Below are 20,000 nucleotides of genomic sequence, written 5' to 3'. Positions count from 1 at the left end.
TATTTTTATGAATAGGACTAATCAGTTTATACCAATAGCAAAGCATTCTACATTTCATATTAAGAAGAAAATCGATGAACGTTAACAACTGTTCCTCGCCTTTTCTACAAGTTCTATCTCAGCACCTGTACTTACTTCTTGTGATCCCTATAGAAGTCAATCCCTGAATACGTACCTTTTGATTTAATCCCTGAGGATTCGTTTTGAGGTTTCTTGATATTGTAGAATCTGTTTTGCTGTTACATCATTTGCTGGCCCGCTTGTACCTGAATAAACATGTAATGTTCGTCAGTAGAACGAGTTGATTTCTGTTGTTGTTGTCTTGTCTGTCTAGCTGTCTGTATTTAGCTCCAGCTTTTTCTTTTGCTATCGTTCTTCCACAGAGTGTGGTGTACGTGTCTTTGATTCCGGTTCGGGTTCCTTCGCAAGGGAAGCAAGCGAGCGTCCTTAAGTGACTATTCATTGCTTGCTTCCCTTTAGTAAAGTTTAGCTTTGCAAATGTTCTCTTCCCCCGAACTCCAGATCGGTCTAGCTCGACGTGTGGCTTCAACTCCCTCATCCCAACCCATAATGAGAAGCATAAAAATAGACGTGTAAAGTAAGAAATATCTTCCACTCAAAGGCATACCATAATTATGCAGAGGCGTGCCACTCCATCCAAGGACCGCATGGGTACAACATAATATATTTACCACCTGTCGGTGATCCTCGGTAGCTTGTCGCATATCATGCACAAAAGCAAACATGAACTCGAGTTTGCCTAAAAGTCCGCTGTTGTTTTTTGTCGCAAAATGTACGTCTATTGCAGTTTGTCACAAAATCAGCTGTCTCGGTTTGTCGCAAACAATACGTCTGTTGCAATTTTGTGATGTTGCGGTTTGTCGCAAAATCTTCTATCGCAGTTTGTCGTAAAATTCACTTGTTGTGTCGCATAAAAACGGGACAAATGCAAAAAGTATCCCGCTTTGCTTCATCCAATGTCTGCGCACTCCAAATGTTGTGACCCAAACAATCTTAGTCACACGCAACGCAATCCGACCCAGCACCACATTGTGTGACCCGAAAAATCTTAGTCATACACAACACAAGCCGACCCAGCACCAAATATTTTAGTGATGATGAACCACTCACCGTTGTGTGCACCGTTGTAAACCTAGAAGCTGTTATTTTCTTGTCCATCCCTAATAAAAGCGTCTTGAAGAAAAAGGAGACTGAGAATTGGAGTATTTTAGAGCAGGGGGTGGGTGGAGGGGGAGGGGGGAGGTGTGGGTGGGGGTAGTAGAGAAGGTAGAGAGGTTTAAAGGGGTACTGTGTCGCGGAATGTTTCACTGAGCTACCAGAAACAACGTGCACAGCTCGCTATTTCTAAATGCTTCGCCGGGTCGATATGAAGGTTAGTTTTGGGGAAGTTTGCTTTAAAGCTAGATGAAATAACGATCTTTAAATTAACGCTATTCCGGAGCAAAACTCTTTGACCCCTTAGGGTGCTTTTGTAATTGTCTGCACTGTGACGGGCGAAGTGGCGCAGTGGTAAGACGTCGGCCTCCTAATCGCGAGGTCGTGAGTTCGAATCCCGGTCGCTGCCGCCTGGTGGGTTAAGAGTGGAGATTTTTTCGATCTCCCAGGTCAACTTATGTGCAGACCTGCTAGTGACTTAACCCCCTTCGTGTGTACACGCAAGCACAAGACCAAGTGCGCACGGAAAAGATCCTGTAACCCATGTCGGAGTTCGGTGGGTTATGGAAACACGAAAATACCCAACGAAAGCGGAGTGAAGTGAAGCTGACTATACTCTGAGAGTATAGTGAGGGGAACCCAAATGGGCAAACGAGCTCACACGTCACCAGAAAAATGGCAAAATTCGATTTTGCAAACTTAACAAGGAAAGTTACTCTTCTCCAACATCCGGGAGACACAGTCAGCACGATGTCTAGCAACACAAAAAAGCCACATGCGCCTGTGAACAAATAAAATTAAAAAAATAAAATAAAATAACGTCACCGACATACCTACTCTAATTTCGTGCGCGTGTGTGGCCTTGTCATCGGAAACGTACTTTTTACGGATGCACATTTCCCATCTTCTTCTTCTTCTCTGCTTTGTTCATGGGCTGAAACTCCCACGTTCACTCATGTTTTAGCACGAGTGGATTTTTACGGGTATTTTTACCCCGCCATTCAGGGGAGGATGCACATTTAAACTTTTCTTTCTTTCTTTCTTTCTTTTTTTCTTTTTAAAAATTTACAGATTGGACTCGCGAATGAAAAGAGCCCCATTTATATTGGCCTTTATCCAATCAGAACCAAAAAAGCACAATAATTACTGACAAAATAAACAGCAAAAGGCAATACTAATTATTAAGAGTGACACGAAAGAAGCAGTAGGTTTTGCAGAAATGCTGCTTTCTGACTTTGTGGGAAAGAATGTCTCTTTCAAAGTGGCAATAGAAAAGGAGGATTGAAACTGGGACATTTCGGAGGAGGGTAGAGAGGGCAGAACGACAGCAATGATCAGTAATTTTCACCCTTGTCGGACAGCAGCGGATGATGACTGGCTGTCAGTGTGTCGCCCCTCCTGTTGCTTTCATCTGACAACAGATCACATTCCAGCAATTGCAGATACTTCAAGATAACATTGCTCTCTGCTCCGGTGTTTTTTGTGTGGGGGTGATATTTTGTTTTGTCGACTTAAAACAAGTATATATACGGATTTGTGTGTATGTTGTTTTGTTTGCTTGTTTGGTTGTCTGGTTGATTGACTTGAGTGTTTTTGTTGCAAGCGTCCCTCCCCGCCCTCCCCACTCTTAATCAGTTTATTTTAATTCTCCGAATGTGTTTACTTAAATTGAATTATTTTTGTAACATTTTCTATCAACTGAAAATTGTTTTATATTTGTGTTTATTTTGTGTGTGTAGTTGGTCATTTGATTAACTGGCGGTCAGTTGTTTCTTCGCAGTTTTTGTTACTGGTCTGTGTGATATTTTGGGAATGCGCATGGACGTCCTTTGCTGTCTGAAGGGTTTTTTGGTTGCTTATTACTTGCCACTTGAGTTGCTTGAGTGAGCGATATTTCAACAATATCCGCAGATGTCATGCTCCGTCAAGGGCAAAACAGATTGAGCGCCAAGAAGTGTGCGTGTGTGTATGTGTGTGTGTGTGTGTGTGTGTGTGTGTGTGTGTGTGTGTGTGTGTGTGTGTGAGTGTGTGTGTGGGTTTGTGTGTGTGTGTGCATGTGTGTGTGCGTGTGTGTGTGTCGGTTTGTGTGTGTGTCGGTGTGTGTGTGTGTGCGTGTGTGTGTGTGTGTGTGTGTGTGTGTGTGTGTGTGTGTGTGTGTGTGCATTCAGCAAACATTTCAGACATAAACAAACAACAAACAAACAAACAAACACACACACGAACACACACACACACACACACACACACACACACACACACACACACACACACACACACACACACACACACACCGAGGCAGCAAGCAAGTGAAGCTACCAGCGTACTGGACAAAACCAAAAAACGTACATACTGTCAATTGTTCTGTTCAGCTGGGCCTTCGGAGTGGTTCTGTTCGAGATCGTAACGCTGGGAGGAACTCCATACCCAACTGTCCACATCCGGGACCTCCTCTCCGCGCTAAAGGGAGGCTACCGCATGGACAGGCCGGATAACTGCTCGGACGAAATGTGAGTTTCTCTTTTTATTTTGATTTGTTTTGTATTAAAAGCGAGTTAACTGCTTACTGCACATTTTGAAGTACATTTCTACAAGCCCCATTCCTGCGCGTGAGATTTGTTGTTTGAATTAGTGTCACCAGTCCTTTGCATTGGGAGTTAAATGCCATTGGTTATTGGTGTGTGCCGAATCACTGGTTCAATTTTGGATTTTGATATTTCACTATAAACATCAGAGTGGTAATCTTACGGATACAAAACTGGAATACGTTTCTAGGTAGGAAAGGTGACTGCATTGAGTATGAGTAGTTTGGAAAATATACACTTCAATGATCCTCGCTTTCTTGATGCCGTAATGATTATGTATTGGTTAATGTCTTCTCTCCGAGTTTTACTTCCTTGCAATGCTGATCTACTACTGGTTTCATGGCGCTCTCGATATATATAGGTTACACACTCCGAGTTCTGATTATCTTGCATATTTTCCCGAGGGTCGATTTTCATGTATTACTGAGCCTTTGGCGAGGTAATACATGAAAATCGACCCGAGGGAAAATATGCAAGATATTCAGGACGAGGTGTGTAAGCTATTTATCCCATTACTCCGACGTTTTCATTAAAAACACTTACTTTTTCCACTAAAACCTGCCCGTGCCTGTTTTCAGCTTGCCAAAAGCCTCCGCAGCCGAAATGCATGTCAATGAATTCATGCGCAAAGCTAGTTCCCATTTGTCAGCATAATGGACGGCGTCATTCGACTTGTATGTGCATGGACATTCAGTCATTCATATTGCTTATAAAAAGGTCTGCTATCTGCTTTTACATTTTGAAAGTCATTTTAAAATATCCCTGTGTATATTTGACATCGGCTTTCGTTATACTCAATTCGGCATACCGGGTTTATATTTTTACCAGAATTGCGCACGATAATGGCAGCGCAACAAATTCAGTTCGGGCCGTGCTGGTTTGATCGTTGACCCAAGTCAGTTCGCATGCAGTGTTACTGTTTGTCAGTCGGGGATAGAAATGTTGGCTGTCATTGCGCTGTTCTGTTTTGGTTTTCACACGTGGATCACTTACATATTCAGTCGTCGGGTTTAGGTGAGCCAAAGATTCAATACTTCGCCTGTTGTAGACGTTAAGCAATAAAGCTTGGAAGTTGTATGTCGGCACTGAGACTGAGAGTCGGTCGCGGTACATCGCTTTCTACTTTGTCCCGGTCTTGAGTTTGAACACCTAAGGTTGGATACATCTAACACCTCACATCCTCTTCTCTTCCCCATATATCTTAACTGTATTTCCAACTTCTTTTCGTCTTCTTCTTTTCCTTTTGGTGCCACTCCCTCATTTGTCGCTGAACCCCGCAGTTGACTCGACTCGGATTCACACAAGCCCGTCTAGCAGACGACAGTTCGAACAGTCTTGAACAGCAGATTCAGCTATCAATCGAAGCAATACACTTAAAGCCAAAGCAAATAACCACATGAGAAAACCTAACGTTTGATTTGACTTCATGGTGAGTCTTCTGATAATTTTTTTGGCGTTGGAATGGATCTCAACGGGTTCCCAGCTACGACAACTTTTCCAGAGTTATGCACCGCAGGCATGCCTTCGACAATCGATGTCAGTTTCAGATTGAGTTTTCGAACTACCAGGTGACTGGGTTGTGTTTTGATTGCGCTCTCTCTCTCTCTCTCTCTCTCTCTCTCTCTCTCTCTCTCTCTCTCTCTCTCTCTCTCTCTCTCTCTCTCTCTCTCTCTCTCTCACGGTTGTGTGTAGATCTCTCTCTCTCTCTCTCTCTCTCTCTCTCTCTCTCTCTCTCTCTCTCTCTCTCTCTCTCTCTCTCTCTCTCTCTCTCTCTCACGGTTCTGTGTAGATGGCTGTCTGTGTAAAAAGTAGGGAGTATCGTCCCTTGATCCCACTCGCGATACTCGTTGAACATGCCTTTGACCATGCAGTCGCTTCAGCCAGCGAAATATCTCGACTCCGCTCTTTAAATCCATGCAGAATGTGCGTGTCGTATGAAGTATTCTTTATTTTCTCAATATTGACACATGTAGGCCTGTACCCATACGGAATATTGACTTTGACACCACAAAATATTTCAGTCGTATGTTGAAAAAAGTAGTCTATCTGTAAACTCTGAATATGCAGATGACCTCTATAAATTATTCAATTGTACTCTGAAATCAAAGACAATGACCAATGACAGTTGAGATCGAAACTCGGTTGTGATGCGATATCCATATGGTTGTGATGGAATATTCAGAATAATCACCTCCTCAGCTAACAGAGACAAAGAGGCAGGTCATGGGATAAATGGTAATATGTACTGGTCAATGCTTCAGAAGCCTTTCAAGCCTCTCCTCTCCGTGTCGTATTATTCTCCCGCAGAGGTCTCTACTGATGTCATCGCTTTCTCGATGCGGTAATGTGTGTATTGGTTAGTGCTCAGTGCTTACAAATGCTGTCAAGAGTCTCTCCCCGGGTTTAACTTTCCTACGATCATCATTCACTGCTTTTGTGGCTATTGAGCAGCAATAAAGAAAACATGGTTGAGTGTTTGTTAACCTTTTCCACGCTAGGATTCTGACAAAAGAACACCAGTTGCGTTGCCGTTGAGTGTGTGTCCTGCGTCCTGTGGCTCCGGCTTCTTGAAGCTGTTTGGTATATAGCTTGGTCCTTGAGGCGTTTTGGCGTGATTTATAATGTGTTGCTGTTGAGAGAGAGAGAGAGAGAGAGAGAGAGAGAGAGAGAGAGAGAGAGAGAGAGAGAGAGAGAGAGGGAGAGAGTGAGAGAGTGAGAGAGAGAGGGGGAGAGGAGAGAGAGAGGGCCTAGGGGGAGAGGAGAGAGAGAGAGAGAGGGAGGGGGAGAGAGTGAGAGAGAGAGGGAGGAGAGGAGAGAGAGAGGGCCTAGGGGGAGAGGAGAGAGAGAGAGAGAGAGTGGGAGAGAGAGGGGGAGAGAGTGAGAGAGAGAGAGAGGGGGAGAGGAGAGAGAGGGGGGAGTGGAGAGAGAGAGAATTGAATTGAACTTTATTTAACAAGGATTAAGATTTAAGGCTACGCCTTTTCTTACAATCTGTCCTTGAGACGCATAGACACACAATTATATAATTAAAAAATTAAAAAGTTAAAAAGTTAACCAACAAAAGGAGGTCGGAAAACTTCAGCACATGATAATAAAGATGACGATGATGATGATGATGACGATGATGATGATGATAATGATGATGATGAAGATGAGGCATGAAGAGCATACATATGTGGTTATTCATAAAATCAAATGCACACTATGCAGGTAATTATAAATACAAGCTGGTAGCAATCGAACATGTAGCAATAGTACAACAAAAATATGTTCAGAACATACAATGCACAGCATATCTTTGACGTAATACTAAGTGTGGCAAATCAAAAGGCGTTAAACTACTCAGACATTAAGTGGTTCTTAACACATTTTTAAAACTTGTTAATGACTTTAAGTGCTTAAAGGATGATGGAAGCGAATTCCAAACTGAAGTACCCGAAAAAGCATGACTGGTCTTATACAGGTCAATTTGTGGAATCGGTGGGATCAAGTTGACCGACCCATATCTGTGGGTAGCTTTATTAAATAATGATGCAATCAATCAATCAATATGAAGCTTATATGGCGCGTATTCCGTGGGTACAGTTCTAAGCGCTTGTCGAAGAGTTGTCAAAACAGGACTAACATAGAAACTAACATCTACAGACGGACACGAACCCTATCACACACTAGCAAACCCTGATAAACATACAACAAACAACTGTTTAACAACAATGAACACATCAATAGCTAGGTCCAAACAAAATAATATTAAACACAAAGAAAACACCCCTCACAGAGCACAGCACAAGAATGTCTTTTGGGGCACAACACATCACGTCGAACATGAAAGTCGCAGCCAGCTACGGGAAGAACTGAGTCTTCAACCTACTCTTGAACGCGTCAAGAGAGGGGCTCTGGCGAAGCTCAAGCGGCAGGGAGTTCCAGACGGAGGGGCCCGCGGAGGGGAATGCACGCTGACCAGCAGATGCGAGTTTCGAGCGAGGGATGTGAAGGCAGAGTGGGTCAGCAGCAGAACGAAGGGGACGGTCGGAGGGCTGGGTGTACAGGTCCAGGTAGGATTGAAGGTACTCGGGAGCAGAGTCGTTGAGACACTTGTAGACGAGAGTGGACAGTTTGTAGGAGATTCGGGTGTTGACAGGGAGCCAGTGCAAGGAGCGAAGTAGGGGATTGATGTGGTCTCGCTTCGTCTTCCTCAACGTCAGCCTGGCAGCAGCGTTCTGGACTCGTTGTAGGCCATGAATGGATGAGGCGGGGAGGCCAGCCAGAAGGGAGTTGCAGTAGTCCAGACGACTGAAGATGAGGGAGACAACCAGCTTGACACAGGCGTCGTGGGTGAGGTAGCGACGGATGGAGGCGATGCGTCGTAGGTGGAAAAAGCAGGTCTTGGTTTAAACAAGTTTATTCAGTAAATTCCATTGGTACTATTACCGCATACATGAAATAAGGAACATGGAGCACAACAAGCTAAGCTTATGAGCGTACTCTTAAAAGCAAATGAAATTTGGCGGACGATTTTAATATAACAAATTTGAAATAATGTCAAAGTAATAATGGTAAATTATGGTAGACAAACATGTAACAATAAAAGTGAAAACAAAACCAACAAAAAACAACAAACAAAAAAACCAATGCTAAACTAACAACAGTACTCACACGCGCTCGCACACTCACTCGCACACACACGCATACAATGACTTCCACATGGTTGAAAATAGAATACTACCAGAACAAAGAAATGTAAACAGTACTGCACATGGTGGATGAGATAAATGCATTCATTATTCAAAACGTTTGCTTAATAAGATAAACCTGAATAACTGGTCAAATATCAATGCATTTTCGCTGTCTGACTTGTCTCTATTGCCATACAGAAAATCATCAGCGGTTAGCAAATCATAGTTGGGCAGTGTTGACAAGGTGACTTCACGTATTTGAAGAGATAAGGGGCAATGAAAAATATAGTGCTCCGCATTTTCAACAGGATAACCACAAGTGCATGACGGGTCGGGAATTAAATGTCTGTCAAATAGATCACTATTTAGATTGCTGATCCTCAATCTCAGTCTGCAATGGATAATTTCTGATTTTCGATCAGATGTGTATAGATACGAGGGAACAACAGAATCATCAGAACTAATACGTTTTTTAAATAACCCAATAGAATCAAGTTGTTTTACAGTATCTGGAAGCTCATTCCACAGGGAAGTCGAAGACAGAAAAAATGACTTTTTATACAATTCAGTTCGAGAGTGGGGAGTCTGTCTGTCAAGTGGTCTTCGTCTATGGTAAGGGTTCACAGAAGCAACGAGAGGAGGCAGACGTTCTAGTAAGTATGGTGGCACGCGTGCATTAACTAATTTGAAATACAAAATCAATTTGTGTCTTTTTCGCCTCTCCTTCAGTGTTGTAAATCCTGATTCATCGTACAATTTTTGGTGACTCGTGCCACGAACTGCACCTATAATGGTTCTTATGGCATCAAGATGCAAGTTTTCTAATAAAGTAGCTAATCTGTCAGAACAGTTATCCCAAATGACGTCAGAAAAATCAAAATGGGGAATAATAAAAGATTTATACATAAGTTCAAGTGCCTTTCGGCTAAGGCGATACTTATAGGACCGAAAACATGAGAGAAGAACACGTACTTTAGATATAATTGACTGAACATGTGATTCCCATTTGCAGTCGCTCTGAATCAGTACACCAAGATGTTTGTGAACGTGGTTTTCTCTCAGAACTGTTCCATCAAATACAAGAGGAAGGGTTTCAGGCATTCTATTTCCAGAAAAGGTCATCAAATCTGTTTTTAAATTATTGAAATTAACTTTCCATTTTTCCGCCCAGTGTGCAATTTTGGCTAAGTCTGCATTTAAGATCTGTGTCCGCGTGTTTGCATCATTTAGAGATAAATACAAACTGGTATCATCAGCAAAAAGTTTAATGACAGATTCGATATTAATGACAATATCGTTAATGTACACAAGGAACAACAAGGGCCCCAGAACAGAACCTTGGGGAACACCTGAACAAACACGTCCGTATGTCGATTTCCTGCCTTGGATAACAACGGCTTGTAACCTGCCTGTCAAATAATCTTCAAACCATTTTAATAAAACACCTCTTATGCCTATAGCATATAATTTATGCAACAAACCCTTGTGCCACACTCTGTCGAAGGCTTTTGATATATCACAGAAAACAGCCTGAGTCGTCAACTGCTTATCTAAGGATTGACAAAAATCGTCATACATACTCAACAACTGAAAGCTAGTTGAATCACCAGGAATAAACCCTGACTGAGAAACCGTTAATAAATCATTCTCTGTGAGATATCGAAAAACATAGGCTTGAACACATTTTTCCAATACTTTTCCAATGCAACTGAGTAATGAGATCGGACGATAGTTACTGCAGTGTTCTTTTTCACCTTTCTTATAAATGGGATTCACATGAGCTACTTTCCAAATTTTCGGAAACTTTCCCTCAGCCAACGATCTCTGGAAAAGGGTTGCAAGCGGATTTGAAATAATACAAGCAGCAAGTTTAAGAAGTTTATTGTGAACCAAATCAGGACCTACTGCTTTCCTAACATCGAGGTTGTTTAGAACAGCGTACACCATTTCGGTAGTTATCACGAGAGGACTAATGGAGATGGGCTCTTCTTCAACTGGTGGAACGTCATCATCATGACCTTGTATATGCGACTGTCGTAGAAATGCTTCATTAAAAATCTCGGCTTTGTCCTCTGCAGAGTAATACACAATTCCATTGCTTTCAATCGGCGGAATCTCATTTGTACTCATTCCTTTCTTTTTCAAAAAAGAGTTGACTACCTTCCACCAGTCTTTATTGCCAAAATTATGAGGTGACAATATTCTATTTTCTAGTTCCCTAATGTGCTCTTCTTTCCTTTTTCTTATAACATCAGTCAAATTATTTCTCAACCGTCGGAAAAGAGACCAGCACCATACAGTATCCAGACGTTTGGCTAATGCGTGAATATATTGCTTTTTCCTAATCAACTTTTTGATTTCCTCGGTGATCCATACAGCATCGTGTCCGTTCATTGTCACTACCTTTACAGGCATACATTCTTTAGCTATCATCATTAACTTATCGGAAAACATTTCAGCGGCGTCATCAATGGATTCTAAATTGACTATATTATTCCAATCTACACTTTCCATATCTTGCAACAACTTGTCAACATCGATTTTGGAATAATTATATAGTGTTCGTTTGAATGAACCACCCGACGGTAAGTCATAATTCAAATATACAAAAGGACACGAGTGGTCACTGCATACAGGTGGTAGAACACCAACTCTTTTTACCAAGTTAGGACACGGAGTTAATACCAGATCAATTATAGTTGACGAGGTATCGGTTATTCGAGTGGGTTCTGATATCAACTGAGATAAACTGTTTGTGTTCATTAATTCCCGCAGATGAAACGGGGGGTTAACAGTACAATCAGCGTTGAGATCACCAAAGATAATAAACTTATGTGGGGTATTCATGGCAAGTTGAACGGAATCGTTGATAAGAAGCCAATGGTCGACGGTTGCACTCGGTGGTCTATAAAACACACCAACGAGAAGAGTATCTTGACCCAACTTAGTCTCAATCCAGATCGCTTCCAAATCAGGTATACACAAGTCGATCCTCGGTTTGCAAATCAAATTACTATTTACATAAACGGCTACGCCGCCGTGGGAATCCCCGGGCCTATCACGTCTAACTGGAGGGTGGTAACCTTTTAAGCAGATGCAGTCTTGGTCAACTTTGTCCGACAGCCAGGTCTCAGATACAGTTATTATATCAAACTTCCCCAATTCGGCCTCAAGGAACGGTGTCTTATATTGAAGACTGCGAGTGTTTACATGAACAATAGAGATCCCATCCCCTCGGGTTGTGCTTGGTCCAGGATTAGGATGGATATCACCACACATAAACAACAATAAGCAAATTGCAATAGATATGGTTTGAGATGTAAAATTCACAGAATCAGCACAAAAAATGAGTGAGGTGGCATATTTCCACATCGAACCAGCAAAGTTCACAGCAATGTCGTAACAACACATTGGGTCGTTACGAGTAAGCTTCCGGGCAGGAAATAAAAACAAAAACAACGCAAGAGACAAGCCAGCACTACCACGAACGAGAATAATCATAAGCGACTGGATATTTCCCTTGTTAAGAAAAGATAGTTTATACACAGATAGCGCTGACGCAACAGGGAGATAACTTCCCACACTGGCTCTGTATTGAGACAGACTACACCCACCCATCTAGGTCACAGCTCGTTGCAAAAAATCAAACGAGGCAGAGCCAAGGGTGTGAGACAATCTCCCCGACACGTGCGCCCCATCCTTTTGCATCAGGCATGAAGTCATTGTGGACAACAATCAAACAGACACACAATCAACAACGTCGACAGTTAAAGTCAACAATCAAAAACAATCGAAAACAAAATATTTAGACACGCAGTCTCGCGTGTTAATGTAAAATATAGGGTAAACTAAGGTATCAATCAAAGGTAACTATTTCAAAAATAACTAAAAAAATAACTAAAACAACCAGAGATAATAGAAGAGAAAGTACTGCCACTTGCTCTCTTGAACAACATTTAATGTTCACATGCAAGACAAAGGGTAAAATGCTGACCGCATTAAATTTTGTCGTTTGGCCTGTGGTCTTTTAATACGTGCACAAACTAGGGCAGGCGTGGCACACCTGAAGAGACACGCAGACCAGCTTAAAAGACACGTGAAAATACGTGAACAGTCCTCGTGCGAAAACGTGCACAAATAGCTGGTGGCAAAAGGAAACGAGGCGCCGAGTGAGCAAAGGCAAAGTTGTTTGACACAACGGGTGCAACGGGTACATGTTCATAGGTACATGATTTTATCATCATTGTTTTTATCATCGAATCAGGTACAATGTACTTGAGATATATGACATAGTATTTTTTATGGTACGCTATTGTGTGCATACCACAACTCAATTGTACACATTGAGCCATTATCAAAAGAGTACAAAGCAGGTCTTGATGATGTAGGAGATGTGTGTCTGCATGGAGAGAGTGGAGTCGAGAAAGACGCCAAGGTAATGTAATGTAAATCGGCACTTTACCGTAATACAATTTATGCATGAAAATGGCTTTGTTTAACTTGAGATGCTTTTTCAGTGGAAGAAAGTTATGCATTTTTAATTTCATATCTGTTGATGCATTATCCTTTACGATGAGTTTGGCCGAGCGACGATAGAGAGAGTCTAACTTTTTCAAGTGGACATCACTGCTGCCATCCCAGAGCGTCCAAACATAATTAATATGAGGCATTACATGAGCATGGTGGAACATTTCCAGAGTCCTTCTGTCCGTAAATTGCTTTAACTTGGATAGGAGGAAAACGTTCTTGGCTACTTTCTTGCAAATATGCTGTAATTGTGCCTGCCACTTGAATTCACAATCAATAATTACCCCTAAAACGCGATGCTGTTGAACTTGTTCAATTGATTGCGTTCCAATAGTAAGATTTAGTTTGAGTGGAGAAATCTGGTGTTTTTGTCTGGTTGCAATTACCATACTTTTAGTTTTTATTGGATGGACAAGCATAGCATTAGCACTACACCAGTTATTTACATCGTTTAAAGCTGTTTGAAGGGAGGACTCTATTACTGGAACAGACTTTCCACTTGCATGAAGAGAAGAATCGTCAGCAAAAAAATCACTTCTGACATTACTATCAGAAATGTGCAGTGGCAGATCATTGATATACAGACAGAACAAGATCGGCCCAAGCACTGAACCTTGAGGCACCCCGCATTTCACAGTCTCCTCAGTATATATTTTACAGTTTAGGGCAGTATATTGAGATCTGTCATGTAAATAGGAAGCAAAGAAGTTACACACTGAACTGTTTCTGACATACAACTGTAATTTCTTCAATAGAATTGAATGATCAACAAGATCAAACGCTTTTTTAAAGTCGAGAAACACAGCACCACTGATTTCAGATCGGTTTGTCGCATAGCGTGGTAAGGGCGCTGTGACAAGAGTGATTTGTTCGAAAACCAGACTGAAATTGATGGAAACGGTTTCTGCTTTTTATGTACGCGAGCAAATGTTTGTCAATATGTTTTTCCAATGGTTTGGATAAAATGGGTGTCCTTATGAAGAGTACGTGTTTGTCATTGTTCAAATGTTCATAACAACCTGGTGTGTTCTTGTCGGGACCACACAATGAGCAATTAGGGAAGCACAGTAATATTCGTTTGTCAGCATTCGTGGTCGGTCGGTGACGTCAGAATCGGTTCACTGTCATGCAAACAGACTGGTCAACTTTCTTCTTTGGTCTCTGTCACCAAACAGAGGCAATTATTGCAAGTAACTAAGATAACGAGTCGGCATGGGTGTTCGATATAAGCTGATGTGTATATTGCCGGTTCCTTGTGTTGAGGGGTTGTCAGTGTGTGAAACGCGGCGATGTTTCTTTGGCCGCGGCTCTAGTTATGATTTGCATTTATTAGTGTTACTAAGTGTTTGTAAAAAGCAGATGAGTCTTTTGTCGGGTTCATACCAAGAACATCTGTCAGTGAATGTGCAACAAGTCGATGTGTCTCTTGCCAAGTCCTTACGAAAAACACTTGTCAGTGTTGGTGTTTGGGACATGCCGATGTGCCTCGGCTTTCCGGGGTCCCGAGAGCCGTCCATAATTGAGACGGACGTCGACTTCGCAAAGCCGACTTTTACCGAAACCTCAGTGTCAGTGCTTCGTGCAGCGCGCTTCGTGGTGTAGAATTCGCGAAGTCCATTTCGCTCAATTAATTTCGAGGAGTATTTGTCAGTTAAGTCTCAGTATAGTCTCAGGCCGTTTTTCGTCGGGTCTCTACATACGAAGAGGTGTTGTCAGTGTTAGTGTTCGGAACAAACCGGTGTGTCTTTTTCCGGGACAGCATTTGTCAACTGAAGTGTTTTTCGCCGGGTCTCTAAGAAGATCATTTGTCAATATGTGTGATCAGGACAAGCCCGTGTGTCTTTTGCCAGGTCCCCACGAAGAGCATTTGTCAGTGTGCGTGCAACAAGCCAGCGTGTTTATGCAGCACGGGAGTCATGTTGACCCACATGATGCAGGATGATACGGCGCCGCGATCTGTCCAAATTGACTCGGCCCAAACCAACAAGTAGAAAGTTAGAGAGAGAGAAAGAAAAAAAGAGGGCTAGGGGAGGGGGGGGGCAGAAAGAAAGAGAGGAGTGGGAGATAGAGAGATGGATCAAGAGAGAGAGAGAGAGAGAGAGAGAGGGAGGGAGGGAGAGAGAGAGAGAGAGAGAGGGCGAGAGAAAGAGAGAGAGAAAGAGAGAGAGAGAGAGAGAGAGAGAGAGAGAGAGAGAGAGAGAGAGAGAGAGGAGAGAGAGAGGCAAGAGGGGGATACAGAGAGAGAGAGAAAGAGACAAACAGACAGACAGACAGACAGACAGACAGAAAAAGAATGATAAAAAGAGCGCCCCTCCGCTTTACAAATGGGATAGGGAACCTGAACAATGCAGTACCGGCGCATTGGCAAATGTCAGCCCCGAGCAAACAGAGCGAGGGCCCGCATCAGCCGCTTACATTTACCCGTCTTGTTGACTGGCAAACAACACGCCACTGTCCTCGCCTTCTGCCCTGCAACCCGCTACCCCCTGTCCTCCCAGTCTTGTGACCAACGCCTTGTGTGTCACGACGTTTTGTCTGCCAAAAGAAAAAGCAAAGATGATACTTTGTCACAGCAACAGACGAATTCCGGAAAGGAAGAAAGGTAAGAATCACGCCCTGTGATGGCTTTCCCTCATGGCAGAGCCATCAGGGGCATGTTCCCGGGTGTTACCCCGACTGTAGATGAGATACATAGTTCAACCATTTGCACTTATGGCAGAATGACCGAGGTCTTTTACGTGCCACTGTGGTGACGCGGGGGTCTGACATGAATACCCATCACACGTCCAGTGCTTTACCACCTGAGCTACCCCCCCTTAATTCCGGTTTACATTGGAAATACTGAGGCAAATAAACCCAAGTGATACCAAAGTCATCGAGTGACATCCCGGTGGAAATTAGATCCGATCCGTGTTTTATGCACTGTCCGCTCAATGTTATGTTTTTTTGTTTGAAAACGGTATGCACATATCGGAACTGTGTATTTCAGGCATGGGAATTGTCCGCCGAACGGCGGATTTCCGCCGAATTTTTATTTTGTTCCGCCGAAAAAGCAAAAGTGTCCGCCGAAAAAATAAAGGGGGGAGGCAAACAAATAAAGCACCGGTTACTTTTGCCTTTGCGCAAAAGCCCGCGAAAACTGTCCGTACTTTGTTCACGCACTGCTACCGCCCGCCTCAGTTACTTGAACTTTGAGTGAAACAGCTCGCTGTTGATTCGCGGGCACGCTATAGGATTCGTAGTGTACCTTTGTCTCTAAAAGTCACAAGGCTACAACGATCTGTGTGTGAGGCGAGATCAAAGGCAGGTCCATTGTGATAGCTGGATGGCCTTGTTTATAGACACTGACCTTCTTTCTAGGGGTCATTGACTCAGTTTTAGCTATGAGAAGTGGTTCCCCTTTCATATGAGAGAGGAAACACTTCCTGCACCCGGGTCAGTGACCGAGTTTAACCTATGGGGAGTTTAACCTATGGGCCGGGGCGGTCTCTTTGATGTCTTGAGAGGAAACTTGGCCAGGGTAGTACATGCACCAGAACTGGTGGACACCATGAAATCGGAGATTGATCGGAGATTGATCAGAATGTACATGTACATGCTTTTACACGACTTTTTAAATTTTACTTCTAAAATTGTGACAGTAAAGTGAACATTTGAACTATGCCTCTCTCTATGGATTATATTATGAAGCTGTTGAAAACATGCAGAGATTGTACTCTCCAAGGAAAGATCGATGGGACGATCATTTGAAGGTGAGTGGGAAAACTTGTCTTAAGACCATTTAGGGTTGTAAACTCCACAGCGAATTGCTGATATAACGAACTAAAATTTATCTCCCTTGAGATTCGTTGTACCCGGACTTCACTGTATAATACATATATATGTATATAATTTTTTTTCTTCAAAAAAGCAAAAATTGGTACTAAAAACTCTGATTCTAAAAACAGAATTTAATGGCAAACTTGGAGCTCAGATGACACCAGATTGCACCATCTGGGTTCTTTGGAGATTTTTTTTTTTCGGGGGGGCATGCCCCCGGACCCCCCTAGTAAGGCTAGGCGCTTCGCGCCGTCGACTTGACGCTTCGCGTCTTCAGTTATACATTTTCCGCCTTTTTTACAATTTTCAATTCCCATGCCTGGTATTTAATGTCTTTGTGACCGCCGGCCTCACGGTACACATATCGCTTGACCACGTGTGGAGACACGCTGTTCAGTAGTGTTTGGCCTACACACGACTTCAGTTCCACGTGGGTCAATTTGCCTCAGTATTTCCAAGGAAAAGCAACTCTCCCACAACCCATAAAACGTGACAGAGTTATATAGCCCAACATCGTCTATTGACCAAGATAGATTAGAGACCAGTAACATTGTTAAACGTTATCATCAATCAGATCCGGATGATCGGCCTGGAACTGATGACTTTCGGCGATTGTCCTCTGTCCATGTACAGTCCTGTGAGTCTTGGTTGTCTTCAGCAAAGTCATCTAGCGAAGACCCCTCACGGCTAAGAAACGACTCTGGTCTTTCCGACGATCTGTCCTGTTTCATCTTTTTTCTTCGTTCAGGTTTTAGCTTCTGAGGAACTCTTCGTTCAGCAAAACCAGGTAGTGATGAAAAGATCCCTCTCGACTGAGGAACTGACGTGCATGTCCGACTATAATTTCTGTTGCATCTTCTTCACCGTCCAAAGGACAGACACAGTTTGGTTACGGAGGGTTTAGCTTTTGCACGAGGGGTGGCTAGCTGCCGAGGGTTAGCGAGGGTTTAACTCCTGAGATTTGCAGAGCTGTGTTAATGTTTGGGGGCAAATCTCTAGGCGGTCAACAAACAGTTTGGCGGACTAGCGCAGAAAGACGCCATTGGCCAATGGGGGGGGGGGGGGGGGGGGGGGGGGCAGCACAACAGGGGGTGCATTATTCTTCCGTCTCGTGGAAACTGTGGACACTTTTTATGAACAGAGAGTTTGCTTGTTTGCTTTTGATCTTCTGTTGTTCTCTGTGATTTGTGGTTTTTGTCTTGTCTGTGTGTATACCTGTTTGTTCTCCACTTTGTCAAGTTTTTGTCTTTGTCTTCCTCCCTCTGTGTGTCTGTATGTCTTTTCCACACTCTCACTCTCTCTCTCTCTCTCTCTCTCTCTCTCTCTCTCTCTCTCTCTCTCTCTCTCTCTCTCTCTCACTCTCTCTCTCTCTCTCACTCCCTCTCTCGGCATACTTCCACTCTAAACTTAGTTCCGATATGATCTTTGACGTCCTGGAGAAAATGGTGGTCATAACAACATCCGAAGGACAATATCACATATCAAAGGGAAGTAAGCGCTATAAACAACAATACGTGAGAGTTACGGGGGGAAAAACCAGGGAAAAAAAGCAATAAACAAATACCAACAAACATTGTTGGCACAATGAATGCAGGAAGTTGTGTCCTTGTTGTCCTGGAGACATTCAGCAAGAGAAAAATAAGTCTCTGGACAGACAAAAAATGAAGGTAGGAACATACACGAAGAAGATACGAGCGTTTGATATTAATGGTCAAGTTGTTTTGCCACGGTCTGCGAAATGTCTTTTGATACAGAATTATAGCGCTCTTTCCTCAGACAAACGCCATGCTTTAGATAGTTATTATTCAAACAGATTCAAACACATTTTATTTGTGTACATAATTACACATTTTTTAGTTAAAATAAAATAAATAAATAAAAGAAAGAAATAAAGAAAGAAAAAGGAGGCAATAAAAAAACCGTATGCACATTTTTGATTTGTTCACTATTAATAGAGGTACTTGCAGTTACAAACTGTACATACTTGCGTATGCCATCGGAAATGTGAACCCTCCACATATAAAACCGCTCTGCATTAAAGTTGCTTAGCATGATTCAGGTGTCGGGCGGGGCTGGTAAAAAATACCTTTGATGTAAAACAGCTTTTGAAAATAACTTCCAAATATTTGCATCGTGATTACTAGCACCTATTTAGCGCCTTTGGTGACAACCGCAAAACTATATCGGTACTTTAGGAGCAGTTGCTTGCTATACTATTCTACTCGGACCAGTGGCAGTGAAAAGAGCTTAACACAGCTTTGAAAATAACTTGTAATTGCTTTCATCATGATTCGTTCGCACCAAGTTAACGCCTTTGGTGACAACCGCAAAAACTATATGGGTACTTTAGGAGCAGTTGCATTCTTCTTTTTACATTTAGTCAAGTATTGACTAAATGTTTTAACATAGAGGGGGACTCGAGACGAGGGTATGGTGCATGTGTGTAAGTGTGTGTGTGTGTGTGTGTGTCTGTATAGAGCAATTCAGAGAAACTACTGGACCGATATTTATTAAACTGTACATGGGAGTTCCTGGGTATAATATCCCCAGACATATTTGTCATTTTGTTGATAAATGTCTTTGATGACGTCATATCCGGCTTTTTTTTGAAAAGTTGAGGCAGCACTGTCACGCTCTCATTTTTTAACCAAATTGGTTGAAATTTTAGTCAAGTAATCTTCAACAAAGCGCGGACTTTGGTATTGCATTTCAGCTTGGAAGATTACGAATTAATCAATGAGTTTGCTAATTAAAGTTGTTATTAAAATCGATTTTTCGCAAACAGATTTAAAATTGATGGCATTGTATTTCGCATCTTCTCTTGAATTCAAAAACGTATAGATATGTCATGTTTACTCTAAAAAATTGCTCAGAATGAAAGAAAATAGGTTCAGTAAGTACTACGGACGCGTACTCAGCGGCAGCAAGCGTGACCCGTCTCGGTCTTTGTTATGGTTAGCCGAGACTATCTGATTGTAGTCTCGGCGATGATTGGTTTGTGGTGTTGATCTTGACTAAATGTTTTTATATCGCTTCACGCGACTTGTTTTTTCTACTGGGACCAGCGACACGGGCTTAAAACAGCTTTATAAATAACTCGTTATTATTTCGCACCTATTTAACACCTTTGTTGTCAACAGAAAAATGCATATCGGTCCATTTAGGATCAGTTGTGCGTTATTTCAGTCTACTTGGATCATTCCAAATCTGTTTCATCTCT

General features: G+C 42.5%; 1 protein-coding gene across 1 annotated transcript in view; it reads left to right on the top strand.

The window, feature by feature from the left end:
- LOC138952630 (uncharacterized) overlaps positions 1-20,000 on the top strand; it is a 120,313-nt gene that overhangs the window by 72,781 nt on the left and 27,532 nt on the right. Inside the window, exon 24 of the mRNA XM_070324332.1 lies at positions 3,546-3,683. Within this exon, the coding sequence (XP_070180433.1) occupies positions 3,546-3,683 (138 nt within the window). The remainder of the gene's footprint in view (positions 1-3,545; positions 3,684-20,000) is intronic.

Source organism: Littorina saxatilis, linkage group LG17 (genome assembly GCF_037325665.1).
Source record: "Littorina saxatilis isolate snail1 linkage group LG17, US_GU_Lsax_2.0, whole genome shotgun sequence".
NCBI classification, from domain to species: domain Eukaryota; kingdom Metazoa; phylum Mollusca; class Gastropoda; order Littorinimorpha; family Littorinidae; genus Littorina; species Littorina saxatilis.
The sequence above is the reverse complement of the archived record's forward strand: the minus strand, read 5'-3'. Positions and strand labels throughout refer to the sequence as shown.